Source organism: Oncorhynchus tshawytscha, linkage group LG08 (assembly GCF_018296145.1).
Source record: "Oncorhynchus tshawytscha isolate Ot180627B linkage group LG08, Otsh_v2.0, whole genome shotgun sequence".
In the NCBI taxonomy this organism is placed as follows: domain Eukaryota; kingdom Metazoa; phylum Chordata; class Actinopteri; order Salmoniformes; family Salmonidae; genus Oncorhynchus; species Oncorhynchus tshawytscha.
Genome location: NC_056436.1, coordinates 43,937,187 through 43,954,478, shown reverse-complemented (window position 1 = coordinate 43,954,478; position 17,292 = coordinate 43,937,187). Strand labels below are relative to the sequence as shown.

Below are 17,292 nucleotides of genomic sequence, written 5' to 3'. Positions count from 1 at the left end.
GCCCACACCACTGCTGTAATTATATGTCCATGCACTAAGGGCATCTACCACTCCCAATACAGCAGATTTGACAGGAGACCTGCCAGGAGTTGCGATTTCCCTACTACAGTACTTATTTTCCACCATAATTTGCAAATAAATTCATTAATAATCCTACAATGTGATTTTCTGGATTTCTTTTCTCATTTTGTCTGTCATAGTTGAAGTGTACCTATGATGAGAATTACAGGCCTCTATCATCTTTTTAAGTGGGAGAACTTGCACAATTGGTGGCTGACTAAATACTTTTTGCCCCACTGTATAAGGTCCAAAATTGACTGTGCATGTCAGAGCAAAAATCAAGCCATGAGTTTGAAGGAATTGTCTGTAGTGCCGAGACAGGATTGTGTTGAGGCACGGATCTGTGAAAGGGTACCAAACAGTTCTCCAGCATTGAAGGTCCCCAAGGACACAATGTCGCCATCATTCTTAAATGGAAAAAGTTTGGAACCACCAGGACTCTTCCTCGAGCCAGGCCAAACTAGGTAATCGGGGGAGAAGGGCCTTGGTCAGTGAGGTGAAAAAGAACCCGATGTTCACTCTGACAGAGCTCCAGAGTTCCTCTGTGTAGATGGGAGAACCATCCAGAAATACATCCAGAAACACTCTGAAGTTTCTAAAACTGTTTCAATGATGTCTGTGAGTATAACAGAACTCATATGGCAGACCTGAGAAAAATCCAACCAGGAAGTGGGAAATCTGAGGTTTGTAGTTTTTCAACTCTACTGAATATTCAGTGTCTATGGGGTCAAATTGCATTTCCTAAGGCTTCTACTAGATGTCAACAGTCTTTAGAACATTGTTTGAGGCTTCTACTGTAAAGGGGGGGCTCATAAGGGCTCTTTGAGTCAGTGGTCTGGCAGAGGGCCACAAGCTTTTGACTCGCGGTCATCTGAGAGGTAGCTCTCGTTCCATTGCTTTTCTACAGACAAAGGAATTCTCTGGTTGGGAATTTATTGAAAATGTATGTTAAAAACATCCTAAAGATTGATTCTATACATCGTGTGACATGTTTCTACGGACTGTAACAGAACTTTTGGACTTTGTCTAGTGCTCATGCCTTTTGGACTTTGTCTAGTGCTCATGCCTCATGGAGATGGATTACTGGGCTGAACGCGCTAACAACAAGGAGGAATTTGGACATAAATTATGAACTTTATCGAACAAATCAAACATTTATTGTGGAACTGGGATTCCTGGGAGTGCATGCTGATGAAGATCATCAATGGTAAGTGAATATTTATAATGCTATTTCTGACTTCTGTTGACTCCAACATGGCGGATATCTCTTTGGCTTGATTTGTCGTCTGAGCGCCGTACTCCGATTATTGCATGGTGTGCTTTTTCCGTAAAGTTTTTTTGAAATCTGACACAGCGCTTGCATTAAGGAGAAGTCTCTTTAATTCTGTGAATAACACATGTATGTTTTATCAATGTTAATTATGAGTATTTCTGTAAATTCATGTGGCTCTCTGCAAAATCACCGGATGTTTTGGAAGCAAAACATTACTGAACGTATCGCGCCAATGTAAACTGAGATTTTTCGATATGAATATGCACTTTATCAAACAAAACATACATGTATTGTGTAACATGATGTCCTATGAGTGTCATCAAAGTTTAGTGGTACATTTGATCTCATTTTCTGCTTTTTGTGACTCCTATATTTGGCTGGAAAAAATGTCTGTGTGTGTTTTTGTGACTTGGCTCTGACCTAACATAATCATATGTTGTGCTTTCGCTGTAAAGCCTTTTTGAAATCGGACACAATTTGCAGATTAAAAATAATTTGATCTTTCATTTGGTGTATTGCACTTGTTAATGTGTAAAAGTTACATATTTCTAAAAAATAATTTTGAATTTCACGCGCTGCCTTTGCAGCGGAATGTTGTTGAGGCACCCCTAGCCATAAGAAGTTATAATGCACTTTGTAATGTGAACGTGTTTTTTCATTCCATTCCACTCATTTAAATGTTACTGGGAGGTAGGTTTCAAACGGCTTTACTATATATATCAGTTAGGCAAGTTAAACCCACCATTATCTGTTGGGTCCCATTTCTCACCATCTCCCTCTCCCCCCCTCTTTCTATCCCACTCTCTGTTTACTCCTGATGAAGCAGAATGAAAAGAGGAATCAGATGAACCTGTTCTCCAAGCAGATCGACAAGGAGCCAGTGAAGGGAGGCCTCATGTCCTACATCCTGACTGACCTGAAGATCCCCCTCTCCTATGAAATCCGCCTGGCCCCCATCACCACCTACAGCACAGGAGACTATGTCAGTCGCACCATCAAGTACTCAGAGCGTGAGTAGGGCACGGTGACTGGCTTGCACCTGGAGCCAAAATGGACACTCTTTAGTTAGTGTCTAATGACAATAATAATAATAACTAATCCGTAGCTGGCCAAGCAGGGTTGGGTTCAATTGCATTTTAATTACAGTCAATTCAGAATGTTAACCAAATTCCAATTCCAAATATTCCTATTTGAAAAGCATTTAATTTGAATTTCATTATACTTCCTGAATAGACTGGAATTGAAATGGAATTGACCCCAACCCTGTGGCCAAGTAGGCCCTTTTTGTTATGTTAATTTAAGCAATTATTTAAATACATGTTAAAATGTGTGCTACTACCAGGGTTGGGTAGATTACTTTCTACATGTAATCTCTTACAGTTACAAGTTACCTGTCCAAAATTGTAATCAGTAACGTAACTTTTGGATTACCCAAACTCAGTAACGTATTCTGATTACATTCAGTTACTTTTAGATGACTTTCCCCTTAAGAGGCATTTGAAGAAGACAAAAATGAATGTTATCAATTGAACCACATCTATTTCGGTTGAAATCAACATTAAAGTTTACATAGCTGGCCATATATGGATGTTACATTTTACTTTATTGCTTGGTTATGTAGGCTTCTTCTAACCCATTGCTTTCTACTACATGTAATAATACAATTAAATTATATCTTTACATTGAAAACCAAACTCTATCAGAATTCCAGTCATTCCAATTAATGTTAAACCCCTTGATCTTCAAGAATAGGACTTGGAAATAAGGAAGTATAGATTATGCCAAAAATCTCACGTTTGGACTCATCAGACCAAAGGACAGATTTCCACTGGCGTAATCTCCATTGCTTGTGTTTATTGGCCCAAGCAAGTCTCTTTTTATTATTATTGGAGTCCTTTAGTAGTGGTTTCTTTGCAACAATTCAACCATGAAGGCCTGATTCACGCATCTCCTCTGAACAGTTAAAGTTGAGATGTGTCTGTTGCTTGAACTCTGTACAGAATTTATTTGGGCTGCAATTTCTGAGGCTGGTAACTGTAATGAATTTATCCTCTGCAGCAGAGGTAACTCTGGGTCTTCCTTTCCTGTGGCAGTCATCATGAGAGCCAGTTTCATCATAGCGCCTGATGGTTTTTGCAACTGCACTTGAAGAAACTTTCAAAGTTCTTGACATTTTCTGGATTGATTGACCTTCATGTCTTAAAGTAATGATGGACTGTTGTTTATCTTTGCTTATTTGAGCTGTTTTTTTTACCATAATATGGACTTGGTCTTTTACCAAATAGTGCTACCTTCTGTACAAGTGATTGGCTAAAACACTGTAAGAAGGAAAGAAATTCCACTAACTTTTAACAAGGCACACATGTCAATTGAAATGCATTCCAATTGACTACCTCATGAAGCTGGTTGAGAGAATGCCAAGAGTGTGCAAAGCTGTCATCAAGCCAAAGGGTGGCTACTTTGAAGAATCTCAAATATAAACACTTTTTTCATTACTACATGATTCCATTTGTGTTATTTCATAGTTTTGATGTCTTCACTATTATTCTACAATGTAGAAGGTGTGTCCTTCGACGGTGTGTCCAAACCTTGGACTGGTACTGTATATATAATTTAGTCCAAAAATGGATTTTGCAACTACAGATTTGCCCTTTAAATATATCAAAAGTGTACAAGTTTGAGCATGTGTGGATGTTTTTTATCAGCATGAATTAGATTGAGCAATAAAGCACCAATTTCAAATCAAATCAAATCAATTTTATTCCATAGGCTTGGATCCGCACTATGCAGCTGTTGCAAGAGTGCATTTTTCCCTGGCTGTCCACTGGTTTCAAAAACAATGACTGATAGTCAGGTTAAACTTTTTGAATTCAACCATTATTGGGTTGAAATACACATTTAGATTTGTGAACAGCCATCCACAACAACCACAATCTGTAAGGTGCAAATAGCCAATGTATTTCACATTAATGCGCTATGTAGATATCAATAATAAGTGATATCTGTATCGCTGTAGACTACATCACAGCTGTCATCCTTAACTCCAAGTGTTTTTTCAAACTGGATAATCTTTGGATTACAACAGCAGTCACACCATTGGAAAACATAGCTTTTTCAAAAGTATCTGTATTTTGATTACAATATTTTTGCTGGTAATTAGAGTTACCATTTTTTTATAATCCCTTATTTGTAATCCGTAACTCCTCAACCCCGGCTACTACAAAGTTTTATGAAAGTGTATTGTGGTAATCAATGTGTATTTCCTCTTTTACAGCCTACAATTACCCAAGACCTTCAGGTAAGAGTGCCCTAAAACAGAATTAGGAAGTGCATGAACTTCGCCGAGTGGAACGTACATTTTAATAGATTATGTTTCGATTATAACACCATCGTGAAAGGTGAACAGAGAGATACAGGCTTCTTCCCAATTGGAACCCAATTAGTGCACTAGGGCTGAATTTGTGTGGCGGGCATAATTAGTGTTTGTCTGAGTGAGTGGGTTGGTTGTTGTGTGTGTACTGTAGTGTCTTGACTTTACTTTCATTAATCTGATGACTGTTATTTATTTAATCTACTAACTATGTTTAATTGTTACCTGATTAAATGAATCATGTAACAATTAACTCATTAGGAATTTGGGGCACCACAGAAGAGGCTGTTTAAAGAGTTACCATCTCCCAAATTAAACTCTATAAGGTATATATTACATCGATAAACAGTCATCCTATTAATCATTACCTCTTATCATATCATCATTCTAAACAGATGTTACCTCATGCATCTGCAAAAAACCCAGCCCTACTCATAATTCAGTACGACACAAATTGGTTTAATTATTTATTTACTAGCTAACTAATTAATAACAGGATAACGTACACAATTAATAGATGAGGCAAAGGTCCCTAGCGGACTGACACAATATGGCATTTTACCCAATGAGAGAGAAAGAGAGAGAGAGAGACGATTCGTCTATACATTCTATAACTTTTCTCCCATTAATCACATACTTTGCACATGAACCGCAGCCCGTTTGGAATAATAAATCATGAATTTATTTACGTATGGTTGGCTATGTCCATCGTGTAGTCCTGAATAGTTCACAGACTTCACTCTTCCATTTGGCTCCTGAAGCTGCTCATTTGAAGATAAGCCAGTGAGTGTAGCATACTGTGATTTGAGACTCGTAGCAGGATGGGATGGTTTGAAGAGTTTGAGATATTTGACTCAGGACAGATAATCAGCTGTACCAGTGATTGTCTGAGAGGGGAGTTTGTCGCCTCTTCCTCCTCATGTTGATTATTCAGGATTCAGGATTCAGACCACTATTGACATGAGCTGCAGCTCTTCGTCTCTGGTCTAAAGGATGATGAGTTTATTTCTTCACCTCGTTTTGAGGATAAAGTTTCAACCATTTCAAACATGTAGCTCTTGCTTCACGTTTCCTGGTCTAAAGGTTGATCCTTTATGCACTCCTGGTCAAAGGGAGCTTTCCGTCGTGCTGACAACCTCCCTGACCTCACTTCGGGCATGGTTACTTACTTGTACAAAGTATTATCAAAAACAATTATCTTATTAGAAAACTTAAATCACATTCCAATCTTAACAAATATACTTTCATAATTGTTCTTATTATAAGCACAACATGCTGGATGAAAACTTGACAGATAAAGAGGATATACAGTTGAAGTTGGAAGTTTACATACACCTTAGCCAAATACATTTAAACTCAGTTTTTCACAATTCCTGACATTTAATCCAAGTAAAAATTCCCTGTCTTAGTTCAGTTAGGATCACAACTTTCTTTTAAGAATGTGAAATGTAAGAATAATAGTAGTGAGAATGATTTATTTGAGCTTTTATTACTTTCATCACATTCCCAGTGGGTCAGAAGTTTACATGCACTCAATTAGTATTTGATAGCATTGCCTTTAAATTGTTAACCTTGGGTCAAACGTTTCAGGTAGCCTTCCACAAGCTTCCCACAATAAGTTGGGTGAATTTTGGCCCATTCCTCCTGATAGAGCTGGTGTAACTGAGTCAGGTTTGTAGGCTTCCTTGCTCGCACACACTTTTTCAGTTCCGCCCACACATTTTCTATGGGATTGAGGTCAGGGCTTTGTGGCCACTCCAATACCTTGACTTTGTTGTCTTTAAGCCATTTTGCCATAACTTTGGAAGTATGCTTGAGGTCATTGTCCATTTGGGAGACCCATTTGCGACCAAGCTTTAACTGATGTCTTGAGATGTTGCTTCAATATATCCACATAATTTTCCTTTCCTCATCATGCCATCTATTTTGTGAAGTGCACCAGTCCCAACTGCAGCAAAGCACCCCACAACATGATGCTGCCACCCCTGTGCGTCACGGTTGGGATGGGGATCTTCAGCTTGCAAGCTTCCCCCTTTTTCCTCCAAACATAATGATGGTCATTATGGCAAAACAGTTTTATTTTTGTTTCATCAGACCAGAGGACATTTCTCCAGAAAGTACATTCTTTGGCACCATGTGCAGCTGCAAATCATAGTCTGGCTTTTTTTATGTCGGTTTTGGAGTAGTGGCTTCTTCCTTGCTGAGCGGCCTTTCAGGTTATAGGACTCATTTTACTGAGGATATAGATAATTTTGTACCTGTTTCCTCCAGCATCTTCATAAGGTCCTTTGCTGTTGTTCTGGGATTGATTTGCACTTTTCGCACCAAAGTACGTTCATCTCTAAGAGACAGAATGCTTCTCCTTCCTGAGCGGTATGACGGCTGCGTGGTCCCATGGTGTTTATACTTGCGTGCTATTGTTTGTACAGATGAACGTCGTACCTTCAGGCATTTGGAAATTGTTCGCAAGGATGAACCAGACTTGTGGAGGTCTACAATTTTCTTCTGATGTCTTGGCTGATTTCTTTTGATTTTCCATGATGTTGAGCAAAGAGTTTGAAGGTAGGCCTTGAAATACATCCACAGGTACACCTCCAATTGATTCAAATTATATCAATTAGCCTATCAGAAGCTTCTAAAGCCATGACATCCTTTTCTGGATTTTTCCAAGCTGTTTAAAGGCACAGTCAACTTAGTGTATGTACTTCTATGTACTTTTGACTTCTGACCCACTGGAATTGTGATACCGTGAATTATAAGTGAAATAATCTGTCTGTAAACAATTGTTGGAAAAATGACTTGTGTCATGCACAAAGTAGATGTCCTAGCCGACTTGCCAAAACTATAGTTTGTTAACAATACATTTTTGGAGTGGTTGAAAAACGAGTTTTAATGACTCCAACCTAAGTGTATGTAAACTTCCAACCTCAACTGTACTTTTCAAGTTACAGCATTTCATCCATACAGTTTTTAAGGACATCACAAATTGAAAAACAACATTACATTCATATTGTTATGTTAGAAATATTATTACATTATTCACTTTTTGAATGTTAGAGTTTGGTTGGGAACAGACATTCCTTTGGTTGATACTAAAGTTGAAGAGAGAGTCCTCTCCTGCTTAATTTACAACCAAGTGTGAGCTTTCAACCCGGCAGTTCCCTCCTCCCCCCTTTGCGGTGGTAGAGGGTCTGGTTACTGTCAGCCGTTGCCAAGCTGATTTGACCCATTGTGATCCTCACAGACAGTCATGACAGTAGTTTTCCACAACACAATGGATTAATGTAATGGTTTGAAATTGATATGATAGTTGTTGTTAGTAGCAACTGTGTGGATGGTTGGAGGATTTTTTTTCATTAGTTTGTGTGATTGAGTTGAAACAGACAGCGAATTATTGCTGAAATGCTAAATGCTGATTGAAGGGGGGTTGCCCATGTGATTAACTGGTCATTTTTTATTTTCAAACGGTCTCTCCTAAGTTGTTTTTCTGTTAGTCTCTCCTGCTATGGCTTTCCTTACTATATCTCTCATTTTTTTCTTTCATACTGTCTTGATAATGTGTCCCTCTTTTTTTCTCACTTCTTCTCTCTGTGATCCCTCACTCTTCCTCTCTCTGTGATCCCTCACTCTTTCCTCTTTTGTCTCTTCCTCTCTCTGTGATCCCTCACTCTTCCCTCTTTTTCATCTCTCATTGTTATTGCTCTTTATCTCTGAATCACTCTTTCTATAACACCTTCTTTCTTCACATTTCTCTTTCTGACAGACCATGTTTGTGGCTTTGAGGACAAGCACATCTGCGGTTTCTCCCAGGACCGGGGCGACAATTTTGATTGGACAAGACAGAACCACCTGACACAGAACCCCAAGCGTTCATCCAATACCGGCCCAGAGATGGACAGGAGTGGCACCAAAGAAGGTAGGTTACACTCTTAGATGTAAAGGAGCCTGGAATAACTTTTTGAGGTTCTAAAAATTGCCACTAAGGGGGATCCTTCCCAGGTCACAAAGGTTTCTCGAGAAACTCCTCTTAACAGGTTCTTCGAGGAACTCCTGTGACATGATGCATATCTTTTCTCAAAATATGCATATACTGAGCTGCCTGTGTAAATGTTCAGACAGGAAACCTTTTTGTGATGGAAGGGGTAAAAGAAATTACATTTTTAATAATATACTGTAGCAGTAGCATATCAGAAGACATGAGGCATGGCCTAATGTCATTCCTGTTCATCATATAAAGTTTGTACACTACAAATACAAAATGTCCTTGAATGTTTATCCATATTACACATGCTAATATAATATTAGCATTGCTGATTACATAGAGCCCCATGACAGTCATCCAAAATGCAATGACCTCTTTATATACAGTGCCTTGCGAAAGTATTCGGCCCCCTTGAACTTTGCGACCTTTTGCCACATTTCAGGCTTCAAACATAAAAATATAAAACTGTATTTTTTTGTGAAGAATCAACAACAAGTGGGACACAATCATGAAGTGGAACGACATTTATTGGATTTTTCAAACTTTTTTAACAAATCAAAAACTGAAAAATTGGGCGTGCAAAATTATTCAGCCCCCTTAAGTTAATACTTTGTAGCGCCACCTTTTGCTGCGATTACAGCTGTAAGTCGCTTGGGGTATGTCTCTATCAGTTTTGCACATTGAGAGATTGACATTTTTTCCCATTCCTCCTTGCAAAACAGCTCGAGCTCAGTGAGGTTGGATGGAGAGCATTTGTGAACAGCAGTTTTCAGTTCTTTCCACAGATTCTCGATTGGATTCAGGTCTGGACTTTGACTTGGCCATTCTAACACCTGGATATGTTTATTTTTGAACCATTCCATTGTAGATTTTGCTTTATGTTTTGGATCATTGTCTTGTTGGAAGACAAACCTCTGTCCCAGTCTCAGGTCTTTTGCAGACTTCATCAGGTTTTCTTCCAGAATGGTCCTGTATTTGGCTCCATCCATCTTCCCATCAATTTTAACCATCTTCCCTGTCCCTGCTGAAGAAAAGCAGGCCCAAACCATGATGCTGCCACCACCATGTTTGACAGTGGGGATGGTGTGTTCAGGGTGATGAGCTGTGTTGCTTTTACGCCAAACATAACGTTTTGCATTGTTGCCAAAAAGTTCAATTTTGGTTTCATCTGACCAGAGCACCTTCTTCCACATGTTTGGTGTGTCTCCCAGGTGGCTTGTGGCAAACTTTAAACAACACTTTTTATGGATATCTTTAAGAAATGGCTTTCTTCTTGCCACTCTTCCATAAAGGCCAGATTTGTGCAATATACGACTGATTGTTGTCCTATGGACAGAGTCTCCCATCCAGAGTGATCATGGGCCTCTTGGCTGCATCTCTGATCAGTCTTCTCCTTGTATGAGCTGAAAGTTTAGAGGGACGGCCAGGTCTTGGTAGATTTGCAGTGGTCTGATACTCCTTCCATTTCAATATTATCGCTTGCACAGTGCTCCTTGGGATGTTTAAAGCTTGGGAAATCTTTTTGTATCCAAATCCGGCTTTAAACTTCTTCACAACAGTATCTCGGACCTGCCTGGTGTGTTCCTTGTTCTTCATGATGCTCTCTGCGCTTTTAACGGACCTCTGAGACTATCACAGTGCAGGTGCATTTATACGGAGACTTGATTACACACAGGTGGATTGTATTTATCATCATTAGTCATTTAGGTCAACATTGGATCATTCAGAGATCCTCACTGAACTTCTGGAGAGAGTTTGCTGCACTGAAAGTAAAGGGGCTGAATAATTTTGCACGCCCAATTTTTCAGTTTTTGATTTGTTAAAAAAGTTTGAAATATCCAATAAATGTCGTTCCACTTCATGATTGTGTCCCACTTGTTGTTGATTCTTCACAAAAAAATACAGTTTTATATCTTTATGTTTGAAGCCTGAAATGTGGCAAAAGGTCGCAAAGTTCAAGGGGGCCGAATACTTTCGCAAGGCACTGTAGTAATAAAGTGTTAGTTACTCCAACATTGGGATTTGCATAGGCTCTTGAGGAACTGACACAAGTCTTTAAGCCTCATTGAAGCTACAAAACTGTTAGTGTTCAACCTTAATGTAAAGTCTCGGAGGGGATTTTGTTGTGGGGAATCTTCAGAATGGATAATGATAAGCAACCTTTATTCTCATTTTCAAGTGTGGAGCTGCAGCATTTCTGATCTAGGATCAGGTCCCCCCTTTTATTGTTTATGGCTTAAAAGGCAATACTGATCAGCACTCCTACTATTAGACACTTTGGTATATGGGCCCAGGTCTTTTGAGCAGTAATGATTCAAAAAGGACCTAAAACCTACTCAACATATTTTTGAAACTTTTGACACAGGGCCGATGAGAATATACTAACGTAGGTACACATTATTTCATAGCACTTACAACTGTCATACCTATTTGTGGCATGCAGAATTCACAATGATTTACAGATAAACCCACATATAAAAAGGGGACCAAATCCTCTGTCTCCCCTCTACCACCCATCTAGGTTGCTACATGTACATTGAGGCCTCTAGTCCCCGGGTACCGGGGGACACTGCCCGTCTCTTGTCCCCCCTCTACAACGTGAATGCTGCCAGGGGCCCCAATGGCTCTGGTCGTCTCCCTTACTGCATCTCTTTCTTCTACCACATGAAGGGCAAGCAGACCGGTGAGTACATAAGCCACACCGGTTCAGAAGTAAAAGTTAGTAGCCTCGTCTAAGCTAGAATGTTTCTGTAGCGTGAGGCAGCTTGATGTACAAGTACACCCCTGGACAGGACGCTTGTTTCGCAGGGCCTTAAAACCTTTTAGGGCTAGGCGTCCCGCAAGCGGTGATACTGGAGTGCGTGCAATTCAATAAATAATCATAATAATTATGGATATTAAACATTTAGGTACATGTAAGTGTCTTATATCGGTTGAAAGCTTAAATTCTTGTTAATCTAACTGCACTGTCTGATTTACAGTAGCTATTACAGCGAAAGCATGCCTTGCGATTGAGGACTGTGCCACACATCAAAATATTTTTCCACCGGCACAGGTTTCATAAATTCACAAATAGCGATTAAATATTCACTTTTTAAAAATGTTCCTTTGATTTGTAATCCAAAGGCTCCCAGCTATAACATGTAGTGTATTTTGTTAAATAAAATCCCTCTTTATATCCCAAAAAGTCAATTTATTTGGCGCCATCGATTTGAGTAATCCACTTGTTCAACAGACAGAGAAAGGAATCCGAAAATCTACCCCTAAAATTTTATTTCAACAAGTCAAAATATGTTTCTCTTTACTCCTCCCTAAAATGTAAACTATAATATTTCTTATGGAAAGAAGTATGTTCAATAGGAAACCAATTTGAGCAGGTGTGTTCTGTCTTCATGGCACGCAAACACAAATTTCCAAGACTGTGTTCCTGTACTAAAACTGATATATCTTATTCGTTTTTGAAATTACAAGCCTGAAACCTTGAACATAGACTGCTGACACCCTGTGGAAGCCATAGGAATTGCACCCAGGGAGCTAATTTCCAGTATGCCCTTATACTTTCCATTGTAAAAGCATGGTCTCTAACGTAGGCTAATGTGATTAGCATGAGATTTTAAGTAACAAGAACATTTCCCAGGACATATCTGATATGGGCAGAAAGTTCTTGTTAATCTAAATTCTTGTTAATCTAATGGCACTGTTCAATTTACAGTAGCTATTACAGTGAAATAACACCATGCTATTGTTTGAGGAGAGTGCACAATTATGAACTTGAAAAATAATGAATAACCCAATGAAGTACTTTTGGGCAGTCTTGATACACCCTTTTGAACAGATAAGCAATGGTTCATTGGATCGGTCTAAAACTGTGCACATACACTGCTGCCATCTAGTGGCCAAAATCTAAACTGCACCAGAGCTGGAATAATACATTATGGCCTTCTCTTGCATTTCAAACAAAATGGTACAAAATTGTTTTAAATGCATTTTTTTTGTATTATCTTTTACCAGATCTAATGTGTTATATTCTCCTACATTAATTTCACATTTCCACAAACTTCAAAGTGTTTCCTTTCAAATGGTGTCAAGAATATGCATATCCTTGCTTCAGGTCCTGACCTACCGGCAGTTAGATTTGGATACATGCATGTAATTTTTGGTGAAAATTGTTAAAAAGATTAAAAACCTTTTTTTAAGTGCAGGGTCTCGTGCCTGTGGACATACACCATACACATACGCACGCAGCACAAACACACACATACACAGACAAATGTTCAAATTTACGTGCACACACATGCACACACACACACACAGGGCAGACTGGCATAGCCCTTGCTGCTGCCGTGAGACAGTCTCCCTAGCCAAGACAAAGTGGGCATGCTTACTTTATCATTGTCTTACTTGGACTGGACAGGAGACAACAATAGGCACATAAGGACATAGATAGATGGGGCAATAAGGACATAGGGTGTATTTCACATCTGTCTGTCAGGTGTGTCCCTGCATGCATGTGTATGTACTCCTCAAAAGCAGGTAGTGGTGGTAAGAAAAGGTGGCAGAGGGGTTGTTGCTGGGTGATTTACGAGAGGGGGCATGATGCAATCAGTCACTGGGGAGGTGGTTCATCATAGCGCATGCTATCGGACGGGTTTATCGAGTGCATAGATCTTGTGGCACACTTCATCCATGTCAACAACCTGGACCTGCCGATTTATGAGTGTGGAGGATCTGAGTGTGTTAAAACAAAGCTGTGTGTGTGTTTGTATGTTGTGTGCTTCCCCTTGGAAGCATTGTCCACCCGTCACTCTACAGGTACTCTAAGTGGTGTAGTTAGAGGTGTTCCCTCTGCAGAAAATAAAGTGATTCTAATCTATTATATTATAGAGGAGGGGTTGTATCTGTTGTATAGAGAAGTTTAGGAGGAAAACCGATGCCTAGATCCCAAATCGATCACAACCTCTTAACCTCTTAATTCTGTTAACGGATGCACACCTCTCTTCCAGTTCCTCAGTCCTGCAAATCTTTAATTGGCATTGAATCTCTCTGTCGATCTCTCTTTATCCCTGCCTCCATTCTCAAATTGTTTAATTAGTCGTTGCCCACCGTCTGCCCATGAACCCTCACCCAGACCACTCAACACAATTTCTCCCTTTCCTTATTCTCTCATTCTCCCTCCCTGCTATCTCTCTTCCTTCCGTACTACCTCGGTCTCTTCTGAATGGCTGCCCATTGGCAGACCAGACACCAAAATATCCTCCCTCCGTGCCGAGGCATTATTGACTCACTTCTCAAGAGTAATGCTTTTTTAATAAGGGCTGACTCTTTAAGTCAGACTGCCATGACCCTAGAAGTCAAGGAAGATCAGCTGGTCAAAATGGAAGTGGAGAGACAGTAGTCCATTAATTCCGGCCCTTATTTTAGAGGGAATTCCCCTACACTCTTAGAATTATTATTATTCACCTTTATTTAAACTGGGAGTCACATTGAGATACAAATATTTTACCAGAGAGCCCTGTATACGTTTACAAATAAAACCTAATACATAAATAAAACACAACAGCCCTACATAAACATTACAAATAAAACGCACTATAATAAAACACAACATTAAACATATTTAAGAAAAGCAATCGCATTCCGTAACATAAAAGCCTGGAAGGCAACTGAATATCTAATTGCTTGAATTATGTGTATTGTTCCACGCATAAGAGTCCTAAAACCGTCCCCGGTGAAAACCGTCCCCGTCCCCGGTGAAAAAAGTATTGCTGAATGGAATAAACAGAGGCTGCCACATGCATATAAATTATGTCAGAATAGCTCATTTCACGAAGAACAATCTTCCTTCTATTTTCAGAACTGAACCAGGATTTATTTCTATATAAAAAACAATCATAGATCTTAGCTTTGTCAAGTTTTCAATTTGTGTTTTAAAAGACAACTTGTCATCAATCCAGATACCCAGGTACCTGTAGTGAGAAACTTGCTCAATTTGGGCTCCAATTGGAGTGCAAATATGCAAGTCCTTAGGGTCAACATTACGATACCTAGAGAACAGCATAAACTTAGTTTTATTTGCATTTAACATCATTTAAGATCAGAAAGTGATTTTGGGATTGAGTCAAAACCATGCTGAAGGTCTTGAATGTTCTGCAGCACTGAAGATGCGCAGGAATGAATAACTGTGTCAGCTGCGTAGAGATGAATGTTATAGGTGCTAACAGTATTTCCAATATCATGTATATGCAGTGGGGCAAAAAAAGTATTTAGTCAGCCACCAATTGTGCAAGTTCTCCCACTTAAAAAGATGAGAGAGGCCTGTAATTTTCATCATAGGTCCACTTCAACTATGACAGACAAAAGGAGAAACAAAATCCAGAAAATCACATTGTAGGATTTTTAATGAATTTATTTGAAAATTATGGTGGAAAATAAGTATTTGGTCAATAACAAAAGTTTATCTCAATACTTTGTTATATACCCTTTGTTGGCAATGACAGAGGTCAAATGTTTTCTGAAAGTCTTCACAAGGTTTTCACACACTGTTGCTGGTATTTTGGTCCATTCATCTATGCAGATCTCCTCTAGAGCAGTTATGTTTTGGGGCTGTTGCTGGGCAACACGGATTTTCAAATCCCTCCAAAGATTTTCTATGGGGTTGAGATCTGGAGACTGGCTAGGCCACTCCAGGACCTTGAAATGCTTCTTACGAAGCCACTCATTCGTTGCCCGGGCGGTGTGTTTGGGATCATTGTCATGCTGAAAGACCCAGCCACGTTTCATCTTCAATGCCCTTGCTGATGGAAGGAGGTTTTCACTCAAAATCTCACGATACATGGCCCATTCATTCTTTCCTTTACACGGATCAGTCGTCCTGGTCGCTTTGCAGAAAAACAGCCCCATGCTTCACAGTAGGTATGGTATTCTTTGGATGCAACTCAGCATTCTTTGTCCTCCAAACACAACGAGTTGAGTTTTTAACAAAAAGTTATATTTTGGTTTCATCTGACCATATGACATTTTCCCAATCTTCTTCTGGATCATCCAAATGCTCTCTAGCAAACTTCAGACGGGCCTGGACATGTACTGGCTTAAGCAGGGGGACACGTCTGGCACTGCAGGATTTGAGTCCCTGGCTGCGTAGTGTGTTACTGATGGTAGGCTTTGTTACTTTGGTCCCAGCTCTCTGCAGGTCATTCACTAAGTCCCCCCATGTGGTTCTGGGATTTTTGCTCACCGTTCTTGTGATCATTTTGACCCCACAGGGTGAGATCTTGCGTGGAGCCCCAGATCGAGGGAGATTACCAATGGTCTTGTATGTCTTCCATTTCCTAATAATTGCTCCCACAGTTGATTTCTTCAAACCAAGCTGCTTACCTATTGCAGATTCAGTCTTCCTAGCCTGGTGCAGGTCTACAATTTTGTTTCTGGTGTCTTTTGACAGCTCTTTGGTCTTGGCCGTAGTGGAGTTTGGAGTGTGACTGTTTGAGGTTGTGGACAGGTGTCTTTTATAGTGATAACAAGTTCAAACAGGTGCCATTAATACAGGTAACGAGTGGAGGACAGAGGAGCCTCTTAAAGAAGAAGTTACAGGTCTGTGAGAGCCAAAAATCTTGCTTGTTTGTAATTGACCAAATACTTATTTTCCACCATAATTTGCAAATAAATTCATTAAAAATCATGCAATTTCTGGATTTCTTTTTTTCATTTTGTCTGTCATAGTTGAAGTGTACCTATGATGAAAATGACAGGCCTCTCTCACCTTTTTAAGTGGGAGAACTTGCACAATTCGTGTCTGACTAAATAATTTTTTGCCCCACTATGTTTTACTTAATACTTATTTTTCTTAAAACTGCCTTGTTGGTTAAGGGCTTAACCTGTTCTATTCGGCGCATGTGATAAATTAAATTTGATTTAATTTCATGTTTGGTGGGCCACGATACATTTTAATTTAGCCAACCATTTCTTACCCTGCTCTGAGTGGGTGCGATGTTTATTCATGCACATGAATGTTTGCAAGTAGAAGTTGTGTTTATTTAATTCAATGAATGGTTTCCTTTGTTCATATTTCCCGGGTAATCTTCATGTTCTGTGTGTCTGTGTCCTATGTATGTCCCTGTCATTTTTGTAGTGCATAATAAGGGAGCACTCGTCTCAGTTCACATTGAAAAGGCTATGTGACCTGTGCTCCACGCTTTTGAGTTAAGAATCATTAAGTCTAATTAAGATGAATGCACCAATGTAGCAATGGATGTGGAAATGGCTTTTTACATTGTAGAACCAGTTTATCAGTTGTAATTGCAAATTGGGTAATTGTATGGTCCTGGGGGCCTACCGGTTTGATCTCTTGTTAGACAGACTCGGTTTGGTTTCTCAAGGGGAGGCTGTACAGTTTTGCCCTCGACCTGTTTTCGTTCAGAAAATGATGTGTGATATGATGCTTTTCACCATTGGATCACCAAGACCTGTAAATAAATCTACACTCTGAGCACGTCAACCTGCCTTGCCTTCTGCTGATTACATGCCCTTACAACTGATACAAGGTCCCTATTTTACCAATTACATTTGCTAATCAAAATGTGTTCAAATAAAATAAATGGAAAGGGCTGT

General features: G+C 39.5%; 1 protein-coding gene across 1 annotated transcript in view; it reads left to right on the top strand.

Annotated features, from left to right (window-relative positions):
• The window catches only part of LOC112255718 (MAM domain-containing glycosylphosphatidylinositol anchor protein 1-like), a 243,728-nt gene that overhangs the window by 152,712 nt on the left and 73,724 nt on the right, over nt 1–17,292 (top strand). Inside the window, exons 12-14 of the mRNA XM_042326290.1 lie at nt 2,160–2,343; nt 8,467–8,619; nt 11,207–11,368. Of these exons, the coding sequence (XP_042182224.1) occupies nt 2,160–2,343; nt 8,467–8,619; nt 11,207–11,368 (499 nt within the window). The remainder of the gene's footprint in view (nt 1–2,159; nt 2,344–8,466; nt 8,620–11,206; nt 11,369–17,292) is intronic.